General features: G+C 34.7%; 1 protein-coding gene across 1 annotated transcript in view; it reads left to right on the top strand.

Annotated features, from left to right (window-relative positions):
- The window catches only part of LOC145293706 (nicotinamide phosphoribosyltransferase-like), a 70,472-nt gene extending 45,617 nt beyond the window's left edge, over positions 1–24,855 (top strand). Inside the window, exons 5-9 of the mRNA XM_080140135.1 lie at positions 9,138–9,268; positions 12,405–12,633; positions 15,408–15,668; positions 21,836–21,958; positions 24,438–24,855. Of these exons, the coding sequence (XP_079996261.1) occupies positions 9,138–9,268; positions 12,405–12,633; positions 15,408–15,668; positions 21,836–21,958; positions 24,438–24,539 (846 nt within the window). The 3' untranslated portion in view covers positions 24,540–24,855. The remainder of the gene's footprint in view (positions 1–9,137; positions 9,269–12,404; positions 12,634–15,407; positions 15,669–21,835; positions 21,959–24,437) is intronic.
- The last annotated feature ends 1,428 nt before the right edge of the window (positions 24,856–26,283 follow it).

Below are 26,283 nucleotides of genomic sequence, written 5' to 3' on the forward strand. Positions count from 1 at the left end.
GGCTGGCTGTTAGGTTTTTGTTGGAGTTTTTTCAATGGTATGAATCGGTCTATGCCTATAATTAACCATTCGGTCAGGTCTGATACTATAGAGGACACATCCTTTTTAAACATGGAATGCAGAGGTAGGTCAGATAGGAATGTACGGAAGCTATCCCAGTCAGCCATGAGTATCGATATACAGTACGGTGGAGAGGTACGTCTGAAGACTTATTACATTTCATTTTTATCTTAACTGCTACAACAGAGTGGTCAGAGGATCCCAAAGGAGATAGAACGGAACATGAACACAGCTCAGGGGAAGTTGTGAGGAAAAGGTCTAGAAGGCTTGCATATTGACCAGGTGTATCGGGCACACGGGTGGGTTCGTGAACAATCTGAGTGAGGTCATAGGCAATGGCAAAATCGTGACAGAACCTCCCCTCATCATCGGTTTTATTTGAGTGGGTCAGCCATTCCACATTATGGACATTGAAGTCACCGCAAATGTGAATGTTAGCTGAAGGATGAGCAGACAGGATGTGGTCAATTTTCTCAGATATGCTCTTAAAGATAGTAACTCCACTGTTGTGGGGGCGATAGAGGGCAAATATAAATGCAGTGGTGTAAACTAGTGCAACCCGAAAGCACATATAAGGTAAATTAGGGTCTTCTCTGGAGATATCCCTACCACATGGAAAGCCATCTTTGATGTAGGCACATATTCCATGCCCATGGTGATCTTGGGGGTCAGATTTAGATGTTAAGTTGGAGTAACCTTTAATTATGAAGTCGTCTAGAGAAGTGGTTGGCCCTATGCCAGTTTCACTTAGAAAGAATATGTCCGGTTTCGTCTCCTGTAATTGCGTTTGGTTGGAAAAATGATGGAATCCTTCTACCGCTCCAGTAGATATCTCACTGCTGATGCAATTCTCTATCTATATAAAAGCCAACTACGTCCAAGGATGGAGTACTGTTGCCACATATGGGCAGGAGCTGCTAGAAGCAGCTTATCCTGCCTTGACAGAGTACAAAATAGACTTCGTAGCTTAGTGGGGGGTGCCTTTTTCTCTTCCCTGCAGCCTCTTTCCCACAGAATGGACGTTGTGAGCCTGTCTTTGTTTTATCATTATTTCCATGGCAAGTGCTCATGCGAGCTCCAATCTTTGTTCCCCCCTCGCCAAACTTTCACAAGAAGCACTCATCTAGCTGAAACCACTGTGAATAATTTTCCCCACTCTTTAACTGTGCCTAAACCAAAACGTAGATTCCATGAAGAAAGCTTCTTTCTTAGAACTGCACGCCTGTGGAACTCTCTTACGTTCGCCTGTTTCTCAGCTTACTACAACTTGGTTGTCTTCAAGTCCAACATAAACAAATTCTTGATGAACTGCCCCCTTAAGTAATCCAATCTACTAAATTTCCATTACTAACGATTACTACGATATTATCCCATTGATTACTATACATTTAATACATCTGAGCCTTGATAATCGGTGACTCCTATATTAAAAAAAAAGAAAAAAAAAGAAAAAGGGTCCATAAAGAAAAAAAAGATGAGTACGTAAGAAAGAGAGAGGGGAAAGGGAGACGTTAAAGAAAAAAGGAATGGGAGGAAATAACGGAGGAAATAACGCATTAGAGATGGCCAGGAAATGTACATTGCCAACATCCTAAGTGAAAGCGTTTCTGTGGAACAAACTGGATTCGAACTTGGCGCATCCAGGTTATCAGTCCGTATCGTTAACCACTGAGCAAGCGCCACCTCCTGTTCTAATAATAGTGGATGCTAAGACAATCATTGCATAATGAGTTGGCGATTTGTTCATTCCCTCTAAACATGTTGCTACGATTCAGATCGATTCTGCCCAACTCTCAAAATACGACCAATCATTTATAAAAAGTACCCCCTTCCCATCCATACCCACACCTACGGGTATCATCGTGCCGGGTTAGGGTTATTTTTAGCGTTCATGCTCTTCCCTTGGTAAATTATTTATTCAAAAGAGTAATGGCTGCAGGCCAATTTGTGTTGCCATTCAAAATGGATCTCACGAGGCAACGTGTTTCTTTTTTTATATCATCGTTAACCTTTCTTTATATTAAAAAAAAAAAAAAACTAGCAGGGACACCCGGTATTACCCGGGAGCATGGATAAAAAAATAGAAGAGTTAAAAAGCAAAGAAGGTGTGTGTGTAAGTCTTTTTTTGTCTCTCTCTCTCTCTCTCTCTCTCTCTCTCTCTCTCTCTCTCTCTCTCAACTAGTTCAATATAATAGAAAAAAGCTGCCAACGGCCCGTATTTCCACATCTGTCTATATAGTATATATAATAGAAAGAAATAAAGAAAGAAAGTAACGACTGTCCCATCCTTGACTTTTTTGCTAAAAGCAAAGTGTAGTATCTGTTTTAAAAATTGTTTGGACAACATAAATGCACATTTCTACTACTCCTACATTAGACACACAAACACATTAACTCTTTTCTCTTTCAACAGGCCTGTCTAATTATTCATTAACGTCTCTACACAAGAACCCTTTTTCAATACTAACTCTTTTTCAATACTAACTCTTTTTCAATACTAACCCTTTTTCAATACTAAGTCTTTTTCAATACTAAGTCTTTTTTTTATTACTTTTTTACCCCAAACAAGTCACATTGTAGAAGGCTACTATCAGGGACATAAGCTACAGGGGTACTATGTGGGGAGTTGGGCAGCAAGATGTCGGGTCACATTACACTTGAACTTCTGCATGTCAGTGCAGTTGGAGAAGCAGGAACCCGGAAGGGAATTCCAAAGTCTAGTGGTTCTGAGGAAGAAACTACTGGAGTAGAAGGCTCTCTTACATCTAGGGATCTCAACTGTGAAGGGGTAGGATTTTTCTGCTTGTTGGGTTTGTCGGGGTATTTACATTGAGGGGCACAAGTGCTTGCAGTTCGGCAGAGCATTCACAATTAAAATACTTGTAGAACAGGCAGAGGGATGCAACAATTCGTCGATGGAACAGAGGCTGAAGCTTAGATAACAGTTCAGGACCTCTTAGGTTGGTGAGTGAGAGACTAGTAGCAGATGCATCAGCCAAATATGACAACAATACTCCATACATGGGCGAATGGTGGTCTTATAGAGATACAGGATACTTTTGGGCGTTAGTAGCTTTCTAGCACAGTAGGGAGAACCTACCTTTTTTGCAGCGGTCCTGACAATGCTCTCAGTGTAATTTTTCCAACTCATGTTTTCTTTGAACGTTAAGCCGAAGAGTTTAAAAGATGTACTTTCAGATAAAGAGTTTTTGGCCATTGCTATTGGTGGTAGTGAAGGTTTCTTGTAGTTATTGAAGGAAACAAGTTTAATCTTGGCAGCATTGAACGTGACCATTCATTTTTGTCCCGATTCCACTGCAGATTGGAGGTCGTCCTCTAGTGTTTCTGCCATTTCTTTAGATATGTGTTCATTGTTTTCCTGTCCTGCCTGTTATAGAGTGTGGTGTCATCAGCATATATACCCATCTCACAGACAATTTTGTCAGGGAGGTCATTTATGAATAGTAGGGATAATAGAGGTCCATGAGGCACTACCACATTTATATCATATTGTTTAGATGTACAACCATCGAGGACAACCTGGATTTTTCTCTTATCTAAGGAGGATTTAATTAATGTTAAGTATTCTTCCAGTAATACCGTATGATCTGATGAAGACCTTCATGCTATACCCTGTCAAAAGCCTTAGATATATCTAGAGCTACTGCTCTACCCTCTCCTGCTTTGTTAAGTGAATGATATATACGCTCAGAGATTACAGTTAGGATGTCTGCCGTGAAACGGGCTTGCCTAAATCCATATTGTTGGTTGGTCAGAAGTTTAGCATCTGTAAGGTGATAGACTACAGCTGGGTTAATTATGGACTCAAATATTTTAGCAAAAAGTGGGAGGAGGCTAATGAGGCGGTAATTTACTTGGTAAGTTCTTTTGCCAGAATTCTTGAAAACTGGTAGCACAGAAGCAGTTTTCTAGCAGGCAGAAAAGCAAGATTCATTAAGGCATGTGTTGTAAAGTTTGGAGTGAACCGGAGCTACTTCAGCAAAGCACTTTTTTAATAGCACAGCCGGGATGAAGTCAGGTCCACATGCTTTTCAATACTAAACCTTTTTCAATACTAACCCTTTTTAAATACTAACTATTTTTCAATACTAACCCTTTTTCAATACTAGCTATTTTTCAATACTAGCTATTTTTCAATACTAACCCTTTTTAAATACTAGCTATTTTTCAATGCTAACTCTTTCTCAATAATAACATTTTTTCAATACTAACTCTTTCTCAATAATAACATTTTTTCAATACTAACCCTTTTTCAATACTAGCTATTTTTCAATACTAACCCTTTTTCAATACTAGCTATTTTTCAATATTAACTCTTTCTCAATAATAACATTTTTTCAATACTAACCCTGTCTCAATAATAACATTTTTTCAATACTAACCCTGTCTCAATAATAACATTTTTTCAATACTAACTCTTTCTCAATAATAACATTTTTTCAATACTAACCCTTTTTCAATACTAGCTATTTTTCAATACTAACCCTTTTTCAATACTAGCTATTTTTCAATACTAACCCTTTTTCAATACTAGCTATTTTTCAATACTAACCCTTTCTCAATAATAACATTTTTTCAATACTAACTCTTTCTCAATAATAACATTTTTTCAATACTAACTCTTTCTCAATAATAACATTTTTTCAATACTAACCCTTTCTCAATAATAACATTTTTTCAATACTAACCCTTTCTCAATAATAACATTTTTTCAATACTAAACCTTTCTCAATAATAACATTTTTTCAATACTAACTCTTTCTCAATAATAACATTTTTTCAATACTAACTCTTTCTCAATAATAACATTTTTTCAATACTAACTCTTTCTTAATAATAACATTTTTTCAATACTAACCCTTTTTAATAATTACATTTTTTCAATACTAACCCTTTTTAATAATAACATTTTTTCAATACTAACTCTTTCTCAATAACATTTTTTCAATACTAACTCTTTCTCAATAATAACATTTTTTCAATACTAACCCTTTCTCAATAATAACATTTTTTCAATACTAAACCTTTCTCAATAATAACATTTTTTCAATACTAACTCTTTCTTAATAATAACATTTTTTCAATACTAACCCTTTTTAATAATTACATTTTTTCAATACTAACCCTTTTTAATAATAACATTTTTTCAATACTAACTCTTTCTCAATAACATTTTTTCAATACTAACCCTGTCTCAATAATAACATTGTATCAATACTAAACCTTTCTCAATAATAACATCTTTTCAATACTAACTCTTTCTCAATAATAACATCTTTTCAATACTAACTCTTTCTCAATTATAAAATTTTTTCAATACTAACTCTTTCTCAATAATAACATTTTTTCAATACTAACCCTTTCTCAATTAATAACATTTTTTCAATACTAACCCTTTCTCAATAATAACATTTTTTCAATACTAACCCTTTCTCAATAATAACATTTTTTCAATACTAACTCTTTCTCAATAATAACATTTTTTCAATACTAACTCTTTCTTATAATAACATTTTTTCAATACTAACCCTTTCTCAATAATAACATTTTTTCAATACTAAACCTTTCTCAGTAATAACATTTTTTCAATACTAACCCTTTCTTAATAATAACATTTTTTCAATACTAAACCTTTCTCAATAATAACATTTTTTCAATACTAACTCTTTCTCAATAATAACATTTTTTCAATACTAACTCTTTCTTAATAATAACATTTTTTCAATACTAACCCTTTTTAATAATTACATTTTTTCAATACTAACCCTTTCTTAATAATAACATTTTTTTCAATACTAACTCTTTCTCAATAATAACATTTTTTCAATACTAACCCTTTCTCAATAATAACATTTTTTCAATACTAACTCTTTCTCATTAATAACATTTTTTCAATACTAACTCTTTCTCAATAATAACATTTTTTCAATACTAACTTACTTATGAAGATAATCAATAAAGCTGCTTTTAAATGTTAGAAAAAGATTTTTTTTTATTCTACACACCGATTGCCAACACACATCCTATGTAAGAGCTCACCCTTCAAACTCCTCAACTCAACATTCACAGGTAACATAAATTGGAACAAATACATTGAAGACATTGCAACATGACTACTCGTGCAGAATTTGAATCAGTTCTAACTAACTGACCACTTGGCTTTGCTTGGAACATGACGTCAACCGCCGGTTTTCACCGAACGTCGCCGATTATCAAAACGTAACGACGCTACTCAAAGAAAATACTGAAGAAAACATTTAAAAATAATAAAATCAACAGAAAAAAAAAATAACGAAAATAAAAAAGAAGCAATGACGTAATAATTTGTTTTATTCTTTTAACAAATTGTTTTTAAGTGAAAAAAAAAAAATAAACAAGTATTTTATTATTTTTAAACCACTTTTTTTTGTTGATCAAACGAAATTGAACAAAATTAATAAGTAACCATTTTTTTTTTTGTTTTTCATATTTTTTTAGCAACACTTTGATCGACGTATTACGTCAGAAGTCAAACCCGAGCGCATGATGCCATGTATGTTCCGAGCAAAGCCGAGTGGACGGTTATTTACGTCTGGTTCAAATTTTGCATTAATATCGCAACATGAATTGGAACAAATACATTAAAGACATCGCAAAGACTGCTGCAAGGAAAGCAGTCTCCCTCTACCGTGCTAGAAAATTACTAACACCAGAGAATATCCTATATCGTTACAAAGCCACAATTCATTCGTGCATAAAGTATTGTTGCCAATTCTGGGCTACTAGTCTCTTACTCTTAGACAAAAAGTCTTAAATAAAACATACTATCAGTCAAATTTAAACCTTTGTCTCACTGCTGCAATGTTGCATCCGTGTGCTTGTTTTATAAGTACTTTAAAGAAACATGCCCTGATGAACTCATAGCTCTTGTGCCCCTCTGAATGTATATACTCTCGTCTAACCCTACAAGCAACAAAATCTCACCTCTTCACTGTTGAAGTTCCGAGATGCTGGAAAATCTCTTATTCTAATAATTCTTTCCACTGAACTGCTGAACTTTAGAATTCCCTCCTTGTTTCCTGTTTCCTTGATTGTACTAACTTGCAGAAGGTTAAATGTAATGTGAACAGACATTTTGTTGCTCAACTCCTCACAGTCACCTGTCAGACATGATCTCAAATAGTAACCCCTTACGTTCCAAATGGCAATATGCCTTGTTTGGGGGCGAAAGAGTAAAAAGAAAAATAAATGAAATGATTTAACTTCGTTTCTATTTTTGTTTCCTATTTTTAAGTCTGTTCACAACAAAATGTTAATAAATTAAATGAGTTATGCTTGAAGGCTATCGCAATGCAGCTTGTAGGAAACGAGTTAGTATACAAACGAATACAGACAATATTAGAAGGAATTTTCAATAATTTTCAATTATATTACGTTTATTTACCAACATAATGTGTTGTATAAGATGGTAAGTGTTGATGTCCCTAATTTTCGAGATTAGTGTCTCTTCTTCAGGGGAGAAAATAAAAAGAAACGTATACAACTGTTCAACGTTTCTTTTGTTTATTTTATTTTTTATTTATTTCTTTATTTTCAAAAGTCGGTGTCGCAGATTGGCTGTCACATCAATTTCCAGGATACGAATTGTAATGGATGCTAAGCATTGTAAGGAATTATTGTAAGTTTTTTTAAATGTATATAAATGATTAATTAATATAATAATATATACTAGTGGACCTGTGGAAATTCCACAGCGGACTCATTCATATGTAATATATTGATGTTGGCATTCTGTAGATGTTCAGTGCAAATGGAGACGCTCTGATATTATTGTAGCTTTTTTGTTAAAACTGCATCTAAGCTAGCACAAACGCCCATCAAAGCCTGGTTATAAAGTACGCTTAAATATATTTTAATTCTTTCAGATTTCGTATATATTATCATAGGGTTAATGTTCTATCGATTTTTATATATTATAAAATTGCGATTTCAAAAATAAAAAAATATATCTATATGACAGGTGCATTAGCTTGAATCGAAACCAAAATAAAAACTTATGAATATATATATATATATATATATATATATATATATATATATATATATATAACTTGAGTTCCTTCAGCCATAATCGAAACCGAAAACCAAAACTTATAAAGAATTCTTGGTAAAATTATTTATGACAAGAAATGGAAGTACATAACAATTAAATGACCCGGAGGTAAGTGTGACACAGAAAACACACATGCTATCATTTTAATATATAGATAATCATATGTAATAATTAATATAATCTATATATCTATAAAAGTGAGAATATGTGCATGTGTAATGGCACTTCTCAACCTATATACTCAACAATTCTTTGATCTACAGACTTGAAATTTGGTATATAGTGTATTCAAACATGCAGAAAACTTTACAATCAGTTTTCATTCATAAGGGGATACAATTGAAAAAAAATTAGTATGTGAGAGTCGTTGGATTTTCTATCTGTTAGTTTCACAACTGCGCATGTGCAAATCATTTACATTATGTTAAGTATAAATAGGCTTGAAAACATTTTTTAAAGGTCATGTCAAGCTGGCCTAATGGTTACATACTTGACTTACTGTCTTTAGGTTTCGATTTCGATCTCAGCTCAATTATTTTTTTTTACTTACAAAAAGTGAACTGTTTAGAAAAAAAACATAATACTCACATGACTATGTTTTGATTTCTTTGGAAAATTCTTTTTAATGTTACATTTAATACCGGGCAACACTGGGTACATCTACTAGTAATATAGATAATTATAAAATTATTTCGAAAATTAGGGACATCAACACCTACCATCTTGTACGATACATTATGTTGGCAGATAAAGGTAATATAATTGAAATTTATTGAAAATTTCTTTTAATATTATCATTATTCTTTTATATTCTAACACGTGTTCACAGTGTTTCCCACGAACCGCATTGATATAGCCTTCAGACACAACTCCTTTCACACTAGGCACAATGCTTCAAGCAAACTACAACATCCTTCTCAATAAATTAAGTGTTTTTTGTTTCTTTTTTTTTTACTCTATTTAGGCTGCAGGCATTGGTGGCTGTGCACATTTGATTAACTTCCGCGGCACTGACACAATCGCAGCTTTGATTACCGCAAAGAAATATTATAACTGTGATATTGCAGGATATTCTATCCCAGCTGCAGAACACAGGTAGGTAGCACTATAAAAAAAAAAAAACGGACATATGTTCTCTCTCTCTCTCTCTCTCTCTCTTTCACTCACAGAACAAAAGTTAAAAACTACACAAGATACACTTTTTTTTTCTTTACTCACACCCACCCCTAACACAAGCATATCACCACTTTGGCATAAGGGGCTATTATTTGGGATCATACCTAGGAAAGATTAAGAAGATGTTGGTTTACAGTTCTGAATTTTTATGATGAGGGCTGATTGTTTATATTGTTTTGATTGGACTATTGTTCTCATCTTGAGTCTTATTTGTGCAACGTTTCAGTCGGTGCAGCCTTTCTCAAGTATTAGTTAGGGTTAGAGTTGCTGGTTTTTATTTTGGAAAAGAAAGGAAAAAAAGTTTCTGGCTTTGTAGATGGTTTCGTTTTCTTGGATTTTCTTTTTTTTTGTTGTTATTTTTGCTGTGGTTTAAAAAAAAAATTTTCCAAGACAAAAACCAACATGCCTGACGAAGGTCGAAGGCTACATCGACCGAAACATTGCACAAATAACATTCAAGATGACAACAATCGTCCAATCAAAGCAAGTAATATAAGATGTTGGTTTATATCACATTTAAACTTCTGCATATCAGTACAGTCGGGTAAGCAGGTAGCAGGAAGGGAATTCCAAAGCCTAGCTGTCCAAGGGAAGAAACTATTAGAGTAGGAAGCTTTCTGGTATTTAAGGACTTCAACAGTGAAGGGGTGTGATTTTGTTGTAAGCTGGTTTGCCGAATATATGCATATCGAGGGGGCACAAGTGCAATGAGTTCATCAGAGTACATTTCATTAAAGTACTTGTAAAACAGGCACAGGGATGCAATATCGCAGCAATGGGACAGAGGTTGGGGCTTAGTTGACAAAGTGGGACCTATTAGATTGGAGACTCTTCTTTTAGACCCTATCCAAGAGGGAGAGTCTAGTGGTAGATGCACCAGCTCAGATGCTTTCAGGTGTGAGTAGACTTTCAGCATGAAAGAGGGAACCCACTTTAATAACCATACATCATTGCATTCAATTCATGACCGTGATTTCGTTATGTTATATACTAGCAGTTCAGCCCGGCTTTGCTTGGGCCCTATCTACTGTTCATAACTTTATGTGCATATATATATATATATATATATATATATATATATATATTAAAAAGTTTGACTCATGTCCAGGTAATCTACATCTAAAATTTCAAGTGTTTAGACTCAAAATTGGTGAAGGAATTTAGTAAAATCTGCAAAGGTCAATTCTTTCAACTTTGACCTCTTGGCAGCCAAATTTTCGCCCCCAAACTGATTAAAAAGCTTGCTGAATGTCTGAATAACCTTTATGTAAAATTTCAAATGTTTAAACCTTAAATTGGCTGAATAGTTTGCTAGAGACTGCAAAGGTCAAATCTTTTGAACTTTGACCCTTTGGCAGCCAAATTTTCGGCCAAACCCCGATTAAAAAGCTTGCTCTATGTCTGAATACACTTTATGTAAAATTTCAAATGTTTAGACCAAAAATTGGCTGAGTAATTTGGTAGAGACCGCAGAGGTCAATTTTTTTTAAAGGGTAATTTTGGGGGTAATTCTTGGCCTGAAGACGTAATCTCCCCAATAACGAGTGATTACAGAAACATGTATGCACATATGTAGCCATCAATGTTTGTATAAATAAATTTAATATACCTGCTCTGTTCACTCATTGAGAACTCTTTGGTAGACACATGTTGTTTCATTGAATGTACTTCTAGGAAATTAAATTCTACTGCCATAATATATATATACTTCATTTAATCACAAGTGTATAAATTTATGCATAAACTTTAAGTATTTACTTCAACAGTGCTCAATACGTAGGTAGAGCTAGGTAGTAAGCCTGATGAATCCTAGCGTGGATGAAATGCGGAATATTCTGTGTACCTTAATTGCCATATGTATTTCATAACTTAATATATATATATATATTACTAGCATTGTTCAGTCGTAAAATACGATTTCTTATTAATTATAAACAGAAATACCGTAGGTATTAAACGTGCCGTAACAGTGGTAATCGTGATACCTTGCACTGATGATTCCCAAAACACTAGTGTCTGTAGGTATCAAAAAAATAATTATGATAATAATTATGTCAACCCCTTTAAGAATTGTGAAGAATTGTTGAGCACTCTAAGTTGAATTCTGTCACTTAAGCTTACATGCGCAGATCATGATGCCATAGATCACTATCACTGTCTTGACATTTAAAAGTAAATGTTTAAATTTCAACTGTATTTCTCATGGTGGCCATATGGATTTGTTCTTTGCTAATTGAGTCAGAGATGGTTTCGTTGCTGGGTTCGAATCTTCCAACCGGCGGTAATCGTGACAGACACCCAGGACTGATGATTCCCAAAGGGATGAAATACTAGTGTCTGTAGGTATTAAAAAAAATAATTACAGTAATAATTATATATATTTATTTATTTCATATATATTTTAGTGATGGGACGATTCCAATATTTTTTTCTGAATACCGATACAATTACCGATTCCGATTCTTTACACATCTCTAAATATTTAACCCTAGATTTGTTATTTTTCCTGATTAGTGTAAAAACACATGTTAAATGTGCATATATATATATATATATATATATATATATATATATATGTTTTGCAAACGTAAAAATACACTTGTGTGGATGATGTATAGATTTTAGTTTTACTGGTAATTTGAAATCAATAGATATTTATTCTTTTATTATTTAACACAAACAGTGGAAGACTTTGTTTTAAACAAAATCAAATAAAAAAATTAAAACAATTGTTTTTGGCATCAGAAAATAAACACAATTTTTTCCGATTCCAATACCGATTCCGATACTGATTCTAATACATCAAAAAAACTCTGATTTTTTCCGAGTCCCGATTTCGATTAACCATCCAAACACTAATATCTTTATTTCGTATTAAATGTTGGTGTGGTTCTTGGCACAAACTCAAAGACATTATCGTCATTCAAAAATGTCCTCTACCAAGCCAGGGACTATGCCAATGCACCACCTGTGCGATGCCCCATCCTCTCTATGTGTCCACGTGTATCACATTTATGAATTCAACATGACAGAATTGAATTTACTTCCATTGCAGCACGATTACAACTTGGGGAAAAGATGGCGAAGTCGATGGATTCCGTAATATGTTGGAGAAATTCCCCAAAGGAACAGTGGCTTGTGTCAGTGACAGCTATAATATCTGGAACGCCTGCGAAAAACTGTGGGGAGAAGAACTCAAAGACATTATAATAAAACGAGGTGAACGTAAAGCTCGGTTGGTTGTGCGGCCTGATTCTGGAAATCCATCCGAAGTTGTCATCAAGGTAAGCCCCATTTTTTTTTTTTTTTTTGATTCTGCAATTGAGACTGTAACCTCTGTCCCATCTCCAAAATATAGTATTTCAATGGCAAGTGCTCTGGCAAACTCAAAGCACTTGTACCCTCTCGACGACAATACCCTCTACAAACCCGACAAGCAACAAAATCCCACCCCTACACTGTAGAGATCCCTAGATGTCGTAAAGCCTTCTGCTCGAATAGCTTTTTCTCTTGGACTGCTGCACTTTGGAATTCCCTCCCAGGCTCCTGCTTCCCTGACTTTACTGACATGCAGAAGTTCAAGTGTAATGTAAACAAACATCTTGCTGCCCAACTTTTTTTAATAATATCTTTTAATACTATCTCTGCAAATCTAGTCCCAAATAGTAGTCCCTCACAACGGATTTTTCAACCATTTTATGTACTAAAGAGAAGTAATTCCGATTTTTATCAAGGAGTTAATTCCCTTATGTCGAGTCATTCCTTGGAGATGCTCTCTAAACAAAAAAATTGTTTGTGTATGTTCAGAGAAAGGAATAGGCTGGGCAGAAGAGAATGAGGGGGAGGAGTGATAGGGAAAATGGAGAGAAGGGGAAAGATAGAGAGGTAATGTGGTAGAAGTTTTAATAGAAATATGTTACTCTTCTGCCTCAAGGAGCGCTGGGTAGACTTGCTAGTATATATATATATATGAAGTTAGGTGTATATGGCTATGTACTTGTATGTACAGAATTCACTCCTAAACTAATTAACCGATCATTATGAATTTTTGAACACGGCTGCTAGACATAAGAGGTGGTAATGTGGGCTATATTTAGTTTAATACAAAATTCAGTTATATTTGATTTTGCAAGATTTTCACAATTGGTAATAGATATCCAGACAGAGAATGATCAAATTAGAGATCTATATATAAAAATATCAGTGACTATACATGTGTTCCTTATAGAAAGAAAGGTTAGAGAATCTACATAAAACCTAAAAGTGTAATTCATAAGTAAAATCTTATCGGGAAGAAAATGAATTTTATCCTTAAGGACAGAATTTCAAATATATCCTATTTTAATGAAATTCATAGGATATGTATAAAACTTTCTGGGAAAGAAAATATGTTGGATTTGTTTGGTTTGATTTGTTTTATGTCATACTAGCGGGGGTGGAGGATGGCGCCCGGCTTTACCCAGGCGTAAAATATGCTTAAATATGATATTTTAATATGTCCAGATTTTGTATATATTATTATAGAGTCACAATTTCAAAAATAAAAAATAAAAAGTGTTTAGGTGCTATCAGCTAGAATTGAAACTGAAACTGTAGCGTTCAAAGCTGGTGACGTTACCACTGTACCAACGTGACATGCATATAAACTGATCAAAAATTAAAAATAAACTAAGATGAATATACAAAATGTGTAACGATTTTTTTCAATTTTGACTCATTTTTGCCCCCTTAAAAACTATTTTGATCGGCTAAAGACCCATAAAAGAACGGCCCATAAAAAATCCAATCAGTTGAGGCCCCTCGTGCCACTGCAACTTTTAGTTTCAGAGAAGACAGAGTTTGAAAATATGGAGGTAGACCGACAGATAGACATATAGCCGCTTATATATTAGATTAACCACCAATGAGTTATCAAGTATAATTCTGTACATAATGATTTATATTTTTAAAATACATTGCTCTTAGAAAGAAATTTTATAGTGATGTAAATCTCAGAAAAAAACGACGACCAGAAGACATTACTTTTTGAAAAGATTACTCCTTAAAAAGAAATTACTCCTGAAAAAACACTCCTTGACATTGGTAAACTTTGTTCTCAACAGGACCCTAAATGTCTTCTAGTATCGATTTCAAATGAAAAAAAAAAAATGAAAATATAAAGGAGAAATAAAGTTTTGTTCCAACGGTTGGGAACGACGTGAGCAACCGATTAATCAGGTTGAATCTTTCTTTGAAAACAGTACTCTCTGAAAATACTACTCTTTAAAAGTTTACTTCTTGACATTGGTAATCTTTGTTCTCAACATGGTAATCCTCTAGTATCAAATGAATATGGCTAAAAATACTTCCCTCTAGTATATAAAATAGCTGAAAAATCGACTCCCATGCCAGAAAAATAAATTAATAAAAAAAAAAAAAGCACGAAAGCAAAATGACTCAGCAACCCGCAACAACAGTTTTCAAAGATTCTTGCACAACAGTCTTCAAACAGTCTGACTGGATTCTCCCCGTGGCCTCCTTTTATACTGTTGCGCAACGAGATTTTGTATCACCTTGCAAGACTGCTAGTTATAAAAGTTGTGTGCGCCGCCATCTTGATTTTTTCTTCTCCCCGACAGCTTGATTCCACATAACGCACACACATGTGGAGGCTTTAACGGTAAGCTATTATCTTGGTTTCCACAATTTTCCCTAGAGAGTCAAATAATGCATAACTTTTTCTAAATTTTAGATTATTCATCCAGGGCAATGTTTATCCAGAAAATACCAACTTTGTGGCTGTTTTTTTTGTAGTTTTTTCTTTTAGTTAAATACGCACACACACACACACACAACTACTCTTTATACAATAGATATATAGGTTATTTATACATGTAGGTAAAAGAGTTAACTTATCTAGCCTTTGGTAACATTTATTTATTGTCTATTTATTTCTTTTTCACCCATTTTTTGTTCCGTTGACTATTGTAAAAAATTTCCAAACTTTGTAAATCAATAACGAGATGACATAAATTATTATGCGTTTTACTTACACAAATAAGTCTTTTCAATTTTACAGGTGCTTGAAATCCTTGGTCGTAAGTTTACGGTCTCAACAAATTCCAAAGGCTACAAATTGCTTCCTTGGTATATCCGTGTGATCCAAGGAGATGGAGTGTCGTATGAAACCCTGGAGGAAATAGGTATGAACCTCAAAAAGCATTCATGGAGTATCGACAACGTGACCTTTGGCAGTGGAGGGGCACTGCTTCAGAAAATTGACCGTGACACGCAGAAGTGTGCATACAAGTGTAGTGCTGCTATCATTGATGGCAAAGAGGTAAGTCACAATTTTTTTTTCTTTTTTTACACAGTGATCACCACTTATCAAGGCCCGGAAGCCACTCAGGGATAAGGGTTATTGCAAGTACATTACGTTAGTGTAGAGATTTGACGAAGTGTCTACTTAAGGGGGCGGTTCATTAGGAATTTGTTAACGTTGGACTTGAAGACATCCAAGTTGTAGTCCGGTGGGAAGCAGGAAGACAGAACAGAGTTCCACAGGCGTGCAGTTCTAAGAAAGAAGCTTTGTTCATGGAATCTGCGTTTTGATTTAGGCACAGATATAGAGTGAGGGAAATTTTTCACACTGGATTCAGCTAGACGGGTGTTTTTCGTGAAAGATTGGTGAGGGGGGACCAGGGATTGGAGTTCAGACGAGCACCTGCCATGGAAATAACGATAAAACAAGGATAGGCTCGCAACGTCTCTTCTGTGGGAGAGAGGTTGCAGAGTACAGAAAAGGGCATCCCCCACTAAGTCACGAAGTCTATTTTGTACTCTGTCAAGGCAGGATAGGCTGTTTTTAGCAGCTGCTGCCAAGATATGGCAACAGTATTCCATCCTTGGATGTACTTAGCTTTTATATAGATAGAGAATTGCATCAGTAGTGAGATATCTTCTGGAGCGGTAGAAGGATCCCACCATCTTTCCAGCGACCTTGGCAACAGACTTGATGTACGTGTTCCATTTCAGATCAGGAGTAAAGGTCAAACCCAGAAGCTTGTCAAAACACGGGGCCTCACCCAGACGAGAGCCATCCATCACAATTGATGCCAGATGGGGATCAGAGCAAAAATTATGATGGTATAAAGCAGGGAGACCCGACCTTGCCTGTGATTGAATGAGGATCAGTGATGGTTCCACACTTCCAATACTTTTATTGTCATTGGAATCGATGAAATACCAACTTTTTCCATCTAATAGATTCATTGCCTGCTCTAATTAGGGACCCCCAGTGGTGCACCTGGAAGAAGCTCTTCATCTAATATTTTCTCTCTTAGCTCTTACATCCTATAAGCGATGTTTCTGAAATAAGGGGGACAATTGCTGTTTTCTGAGTAAAACTCAGCCCAGATTACTCCTATTGTTCTGCGGATGTGATTGTGAGGTAAGTGTTGCGCAATAATGCTCCACCCCTCTCTTCAATCTGTACTGTTTGAATCCAGTGGCAAGGAGATGGCGATCAGAGCGTTGATGATGCTTTATCTAAACGTATGATTTCAATCCTATTTCTTCCTGGATTTTACCTTCTTTTTCAGTGGATTTTTACCATATTCTTTTTATATTTTTTTTACCTTGTTCCTGTTTTCCATTATGAATCTTTATAAACTTTCACTAAGTGCTAAAAACTTTTTTTTATGCAAATTTAATTCATTTCAGATTTGGAATTTCTTTTAATGCATTAACCTGAAAAATTTTGCAAACCTCTTTCCTCTGACGAGAAGAATTCCATTTTTCAAAACTGAAAAAAACTATAAAAACTAGGAGTTATTTCCCTTGTGCTTTGTCGCAAACATGACTTATATCATTTTTTTTTTTCATTAATCATAGAAATATGTGTTTTATGTAATATTTCAGAAATATTTCACTAAGTAGATAATATTTCTTATTGTTGAAATTGACAAAAAAATAAATAATTATTGCTTTTTTTTTAATGAAAACTCAATTCTTTGCCTATTGGATTTCGCTACCATAACATTTTTTTATGTGGAGGGAGAGGGAATTTATTATAACCATTTTTTGTTTGTATTTTTGTTTTCATTTTTGATTAGCAAACAAAAGATTTTTTTTGTCAAAACAAATTATGTATATTTTTTTCTTTCAAACGTTTTTGAAAAGGTTCAATTGTTAAACCTTTTCTTTTTTTTTTTTTATTATTACATTTTCACCCCAAACAAGGCAAATTGCCAGTTTGGTGTAGGGGGATACTATCAGGCGCAACAACTACTGGGGTACTATGTAGGGATCTGGGCAACAAGATGTCGGTTCACGTTATACTTGAACTTCTGCATGTCAGTACAGTTGAGGAAGCAGGAACCTAGAATGGAATTCCAAAGTCTAGCAGTTCTGGGGAAGAAACTACTGGAGTAGAAAGATCTTTTACATCTAGGGATCTTTACTGTGTGGGGGTGGGATTTTAGCTGCCTGTCGGTTTTGTTGAGAGTGTCTACGTCGTGGGGGCACAAGTGTCTGCAGTTCGCCAGAGCATTCACCCTTAAAATACTTGTAGAACAAGCAGAGGGATGCAACATTTCGTCGATGGGACAGAGGCTGAAGCTTAGATGCCAGTTTAAGGCATATCAGATTGGCGACTCTCTTTTGAACCTTGTCTAGGAGCAAGAGACTAGTAGCAGATGCACCAGCCCAAATGTGACAACAATACTCCATACATGGGCGAATGGTGGTCTTATAGAGGTACAGGATACTTTTGGGTGTTAGTAGTGTTCTAGCACGGTGGAGAGAGCCTACCTTCTTCGCAGCGGCCCTGACAATGCTTTCAATGCATTTATTCCAACTCATGTTTCCTGTAAACGTTAGGCCAAGCAGGTTTGAAAGATGTACTGTCAGATAAAGAGTTACTGGCCATTGCTATTGGTTGCAGAGAAGGTTTCTTGTAGTTATTGAATGAAACTAGTTTAGTCTTGGCAGCATTGAATGTGACCATCCATTTATGTCCCCATTCCACTACAGATTGGAGGTCATCCTCTAGTGTTTTGCCATTTCTTTAGATGTGTTCATTTGTTTTCCTGTCGTGCCTGTTATAGAGTGTAGTGTCATCAGCATATATACCTATCTCAGATGCAATTTTGTTTGGGAGGTCATTTATGAATATTAGGAACAATAGAGGTCCAAGGATAGACCCCCCCCCTTGAGGCACTCCCGCATTTATATCATATTGTTTAGATGTACGATCGTCGAGGACAACCTGGATTTTTCTCTTATCTAAGAAGGATTTAATTGTTAAGTATTCTACCAGTGATACTGTATGATCTGATTTTCCTGAGGAGACCCTCATGCCATACCCCGTCAAAAGCCTTAGATATGTCTAGAGCTACCGGTTTGCCCCCCCCCAGGCTTCGTCCAGTGAATGGTATATATGTTCAGGGATTACAGTTAGGATGTCTGCTGTGGAACGAGTTTGTCTAAATCCATATTGTTGGTCAGTCAGAAGTTTAGCATCTGTAAGGTGATGGACTAGAGCATAGTTAATTATGGTCTCAAATATTTTGGTGAAAAGTGGGAGGAGGCTAATGGGGCGATAATTTGATGGGTCAGTTCTTTCGCCAGAATTCTTGAATACTGGTATCCCAGAAGCAGTTTTCCAACAGCCTGGAAAGCAAGATTCATTAAGGCATTTGTTGTAGAGTTTGGAGAGAACTCTGGTGCTGCATGTGAGATGACGCCACAAAAAATAGTGAAGAAATGATGAATGTGAGAAGTGTGAAGGGCTAAACTTGCCTTCACATTTTCACCAAGTTTCAGAAAAAACTAATGGATGGGGCCAAAGTTATGAGGTAAAAGGTGTTATTTTTTGCAATTTTGGGGTATTTTTTACCCTTTTTGAGCTCCTGGGAACATCAAATCCCAATGAAAATGGACACGATGCCATCTCACGCCTTAAGATGTATACTTGAATTCAGCACCATGAAAAACCACTATATAGACATACATATCAAGTTTTTGAGTAATATGAAAAAAGAGCTCCAAAAAGGCATGTTGTTTAGCCCAGAGGGATGCGAACCAGAATTTTGCCAGGGTCACCTATACTGAATTTATATTAAAAACAATGGCCTCCACATTTTGGCCAAGTTTCAGGAAAATCTAATGGATTGCTCAAAAGCTATGGGGCAAAAAGTGTCATTTTTGGCAATTTCAGGTCATTTTTTACCTCTTGAGCCCCTGAGGATGCAACGGGAATTTTTACAAAATAAACTTTTTTTACTGTGCACATCTATTTAATGAAATACAATTTACGGCAAAATTTTAGAGAAAAACTAATGGGCGGTTATCTGGCAATCATTTGGATTAACCGATGCATGGATGGACGCATGGATGCATGAATGGATGCATGGATGCACGAACAGACGCATGGACACACGGATCGACACACGAACGCCACTGAAAACAGGTCCCTCTCTGATAAATTTGGGGACCAAAGAAACTTCTTTGAATGTCTGCAATTGTTTGTTTAACAATGATAAATTCATAGTGCTGTTAATCTCCATGCTTTATGAATTATGATGTAGATGATTAAAAAATATTTATTGTTAATTTTAGTTAGTTTAAAGGGTAATGATACTATGATTTAAAGATTTTTTTTTTACTCTAACGATCTTTCATTATGAAGTTCAATAGTTAAACTACCACTGAGAATTTTTGCATTTCATAAACTTACTTTGATTATTATTCATAATGTTTGAAAAAAAAAAGTGTGTTTTTGACAACAGACGCAATCCTCCCCTGAGACAGACGGCAGCATACTGAATGTAAGCAATGGATAGTTGCAATTTGTATGAGCCTTTTTCAAGTCTCACACAAAAACACACATTCATATTTCAAGCTATGTCATATACATACGCGCACACAAACATACGCGCCCACGTCCACACATGTACACATATTCATGTTCGCGTACATACACTCACATTCACGGTATATATACACACACGCTAATGCACACATATGTACTCGCACACGAACGCACACATGGACGACATCACTTCCGCTTTCTAAGGAAATATACACATGCGCAAAACACCACTGGAAACGGATATAAAACAAAGAGACAAGCTGTTTCTAAGCCTTTTAGGACCAGAGAGGTTGGCATCTGTAAGGTGATGGACTAGAGCATAGTTAATTATGGTCTCAAATATTTTGGTGAAAAGTGGGAGGAGGCTAATGGGGCGATAATTTTTGGGAGGCGCACGCTTGCGAGCGTCAACACCCCCTGCGACTATGTATGGAGCACGAGCTAACAGACTGTATGTACACCTTCTCACTCTTTCTCTCTCTATCTACTACTGGTCCCTGATAACACCTTCGCGTAGCTGACTACTAACTGATGTCAACTCTCTATCCACTCTTTTGTCTATCATTCTCAATTTTCACTACAACACTTATTTTTCTTCCCACGCGCGAACAAACGATAGTGACCCGAACTTGAGATGAAAACACAATTCTTTTTCTTGCTACAACACCAGTCGTGCAACGAACATTGGTTACATACGCGCGGACATGAACACATGTTATAACTAAAATGTTAATTCTTTATACAGCAAATAAACGACGTTTACCTTATCCATCAATTGAGTCTTTGTTTCCTTCAATTCCATTCGTTTCATTATTTTCTTGTGGCGAGCTAGGGATTTATATCCTGGTCCGCAACAAATTTGACATCTACCCAGATACTGAACTAATAAGTACAGGACGTGTTTGAAACAATTCCCACTTTAAAAGATATTTTTGAAGGCTTACAATGCAGGAATGTACAGTCATTATTAGCAGATAAATAAATAAATAAATGAATGATAAATAATGCAATAGTTTTTTTTATATTATTTTTTTTATTCATATTTATTCATTTATCTACCTGAATTTTTTTTGTCAACTGTAGATGGTACTTACTCCAAAGGTCCTTTCAGGTAATAACCCCTCATCAGTGGAGAAATAAATCCTCTCGCTAGACTGTAAATTGTAAAGTGGCTTTTTAAAAAAATTTTTTTTTATTTTAGATTTTAAATCCAAACGTTCAAAGATTAATTAATCTGTTACATGCTCAGGGGGAATAATTCTATTTTTTTTTTTTTTTTTCTGTTTGGATTTTAAATCCAAACGCTCAAAGCTTAATTAATTTAGTCATGTTTAAGGGAAGTAATTCTTTTTTTTTTTTTTTTTTTACTGGTTTTCTGATCAAAGGGAAATAATTCATATTCTGTTTAAATGCTCATAACTAGTCGTTGTTGTCTAAATGTTTTTGTAAGATTTTAATTCAAATTTTTGTTTAAGTCAAACCACGCCATACTAATTCCCACTTTATTTATGCAGTTATATTCATTTATTTATGACTGAACAAATTAGTTCAAGCAGGTCATAAAGGGTTAAGACCAAAGTCAATAGACATCACTTGTCGTTGCAATAATCAGATTTCATTTTTATTTTTTGTAGATTTCTGTGTTTAAACAGCCAATCACGGACAGTGGGAAGAAAAGTAAAAAAGGCCGACTGACCCTTGAATACAAGGACAACCAACTCGTTACCGTGCAAAGAGGCAAAGGAGATCCAAATAAAGTAAGACGAGTATACTGCACTAGTGACCCCCTCCTCTACGTAAATACTCTCAACTCCTCAGTCAGCAAGATGCTACCCTTTCAGGTCCTCAGATATCAGAGAACTTTCTACTCTAATAATAGTTTCTTTGCCAGAACTACTAATCTTTGGAATTCCCTTCCTACTTCCTATTTCTCTGTTTGTACCAAAATGCAGAAGTTTAAATGTAATGTGAACAAGCACTCGCTGCACAACTTCCTACTTAGGATGCCTCTAATTCATAGCACCCTCTTACATCTCAGTGGCATTGTTCCGTGTTTAGGGTGAACTTGTGGCATGGTCCCTTGCCTTGGTAGAAATCGTCTTGGACAACAATAGCATCTTTGGGTTTGGCCAAGAACCATACCGATATTTAATAGAAATTGGGGTATAAAAGTTATGGTTTAGTGAAGGAAATAAAATAAAAAAGATATGGAACATAAAAATAGAAATAAATGAAACATTGAAAAATAGAAGGGTCACCAGTTAGCAAGTGCTAACTCTTCGTCTGTGCCGAGATCAAAACGTGGATTTCATGAACAAAGCTTTTTTCTTAGAAGTGCATTCCTGTGGAACTGTTCTGTTTGCCTGTTTATTTAAATATTTCAACATATAATCTTGTGGGAAAATCCAGCTTCCCAATAAGGGGCACTCTGAATGGGAACAAAAATAGTCTCAGTCATGAAATATTTCTCCTCCACCGACCGAAGACAGAAAAGGTAAAGTGTAGCATCAAAACAGATACTACACTGATCTTGTTCCGAAGGCCAAAAAATATTTGTTTAATGTTTCTTTAATTGTTTGTTCCCTAAATTCATAATTCAGTTTTATCAGTATTAAATTGTATATTGCTTTACAATTACTTAATTTTACATAGATAATATTTATATTTTATTTTGAATAAAGTTCAGTTTAAGTAGTAATCGAACTGTGTTCCTTTTTCTTTTAAAAAATGTTTTATTGCTTTTTTTCAAATGGCCCTCATATAGTACTGACAATCTGACAAATCTTACCTACATTGCCTGCAGGCATTTTTCTGTTAACAGGCCTTCTTCTTACTCTCGGTGGCCGTGACAAAACCCAGTGGGAATCTTTAGGCTACGTATAGTGATGACATAATAAAAATATAGTTTTTGAGATGTAGTTACGTGAGAGATCACTTTTGATATGCGACGTGTTAGAGATGGATAGGGTTTTTATGATGGGATGCCCATGGAAGTCAGAAGGAGGCGACTTAGAAAAATGTAATCTTATACAAAGTGTGGCAACTCTGAAAAAGAACCCAGCAAAAAATAAATGATTATATCAAAATATAATTCCCATCTGAGTGTTTTCACTTTCGGGGGGAAAAGCACCTTTAATTTCAGGACGCATGGACGGGATGCATGGAAGGAAGATTTGACGTATGTTTTTGCTGGTGTTCCAACCGACCAGGATTTCTATAAACTATTAATTTATGTATGCACACATCAACACTCAATAGAGAATACACAAGATAAATCGCATATCAGAAAGTTAACACTCCTAAGTTAAAAGAGATTCATCATAGAACACACATCTGTTATATAAGACAAACATATCTGCGCAACTATGATGTTACCTGTCCCTTGTTACATGTCTGTTGTAAAAATGTTTCTTTTGTCATAATTTTTATATCACTAAACATTGCATGAGTTAGACATACGTACGTAATACATCTGTTCATGTCATACACAAACTCCGGCAATATAACATATTTCTTCTGGTGCCGTATACATATGCAATATGGACCCCTCCCGTGCAACCCCTATATAACGGGGTGGGGACCTTCACATATGCATATTTTTGTATCCCCTTTCAAACATATTTATATTTGTACATACCTTATCAGCGTTCATACATACAATCTCTGCTCCCCCCTCGCCAATCTTTCACGAAAAACACCCGTCTAGCTAAATCGACTGTGAAAAATTTTCCCCACTCTATATCTGTGCCTAAATCAAAACGCAGATTCCATGAACAAAGCTCCTTTCTTAGAACTGCACGTCTGTGGAACTCTGTTCCGTCTGCCTGCTTCCCACCGGACTACAACTTGAATGTCTTCAAGTCCAATGTGAACAAATTCCTAATGAACCGCCCCCTTAAGTAAACACTTCATCAATTCTCCACACTAACGTAATGTACTTGCAATAACCCTTATCCCTGAGTGGCTTCCGGGCCTTGATAAGTGGTGATCACTGTGGAAAAAAAAAAAAAAATACGTTATCACATTTCCCATATATTTATATGTTTGTATACATTTCACACGCATATATATATTCGTACTATATTATCAGCTTTCACGCATGTTTGTATGTACGTTATCACCTTTCACGCACCTTTACTTTTGGATGTACGTTATCAACCATCACACGCATTTCTGTTCATTCGTATAATTTCTATATGATTCTAATTATACCTTTTCATTTTCTATCACCTTCAGGACATACTTATTCCAGTCTTTGAAAATGGTAAATTACTGCAAGACTATTCAATGGAAGAAATCCGTGCCCGAGCCGAGATTGATCTGCTGAAAAAGAATTGAGAAGAATTGGCAGCCATCTTGTTTGCGTTTATGTCTTATGTTCGTAGAAGAAAAAAATAAAAATGATTTCTTTTCTATAGACATTGGAAATGCCACCACCATCACCACGAATTGTTGCAGAGTTTAAATGTCCTTTATCCACTCGTTCTCACACGTGCAATTCCTATCAAAAAATATATTTAAAAAAAAAACTTACAACTTAGCATTTCACGATCACAGTTTCACAAAAAAATAATAAATAAATAAAAGTTCACGTGTGCAATAAAAATAACAACAAAATTTAATTTAAAAAAAGAAATTGAATTCAAGAAAAAAATATTTTCATTTATTTTTCATTCAAAATCATTTAAAATTTAGGTTCTTTTACAGTTTAATCAAAAATGAAAAATATCGAAAAAAGGTTATATTGTACGTATCCATTATGGAATGAAGATCTCTGAAAAGAAATCACTTAATTTCATTAAGTGGTTTTACAGCGAAAAAACAATTTGTTATGATACCGAGCGAAAGGTTTGATTTTTAGGAAGAAAAGCTAGTAATAAAGATGGGGAGGGAGTGTCGGCACTTTAAACTGAGTTATCTCCCCGTGGCGTATTAAAAAATTCAAAGATGGTTACCTTCAACACGCTGTCATAAAAACGTGTTTTTCCGCAGTAAAAAAAAAAAAACAAAAACAAAAAAAACTACTCAATCAAATTAAGTGAAATATTTTTCAGAGATCTTCAGTCCAAAACGGATGCGTAAAATATAACTTTTTTTTTTTTTTTTTTTTTTTTTCAATATTTTCATTTTTTAATTTCTTAATTAAACTGTACAGGTACCAACATTTATTCAGTTTTTTTTTTCAGTTTTATTTATGGTTCGATGATATGACATTTTATATTTACTAGTGTGACCTGTGAAAATTCCGTGCTTACTGTCTTCATTTAGGGTGATAATATTTCGTTTATATAATAATACGTTGATGTAAGATTTGATAATATTAAATAATTAGAAGATGTACCCGGCGTTGCCCGGTATTAATAATTTATCTATACTTCTATAATTTTTTTTTTTTTTTTTTTTTTGTATATTGATATTCATATTAAAACCCTTTTTTCTATTTATTTAAAAAAAAAAAAAATACAACTTTGTATATATGGGCCGTGGAATTGCATTCATCCGATAAAGAGCTGGCTAATTTGCATATTCTTTTAAACATTCATTTCTATTAATTCCTTATTAGTTTTTTCGGTTTTCTCATGGGATGATCATCTTTAGTTAACTATTACGTGTAATTATATTCATATTACATGGGCTTTTATGGTAATTCGAAAATTAAAAACTAAAAACTATAAGTGAATATTTACAAATTAAAATAGAATCGGACTGGGAAAAATATTAGAATCGTTCCGTCACTAGTTCGAACCTTAACATAATTATTTTCACTTTAATTTTGTCTAAAAATTACAATATTAAGGAGGATTTTAGATTTACTTTTTGTAATTTTGGAAATTAGGATCCCGGGTGATGCTTGGTAGCCTTGCTACTCATCATCAATTTATCTATAAGACTATCTATCTATAAGAGAAAGAGAGACTTCTTCCTATATATTGAATTAATAGTCACCATATTGTACTTTGGTCAATTTTAGACAAAATCACTCAACAAAAACTACATTAATCTTCTAAAATCACTTTACGACGGATTACAAGCTTTTATAAAAACTGGTCTTGAGTTTTGGCCCCTCCATAAGCATTTAAAA

The sequence above is a fragment of the Euprymna scolopes genome, chromosome 15 (assembly GCF_053919585.1).
Source record: "Euprymna scolopes isolate OS-2025 chromosome 15, ASM5391958v1, whole genome shotgun sequence".
Classification (NCBI taxonomy): Eukaryota; Metazoa; Mollusca; class Cephalopoda; order Sepiida; family Sepiolidae; genus Euprymna; species Euprymna scolopes.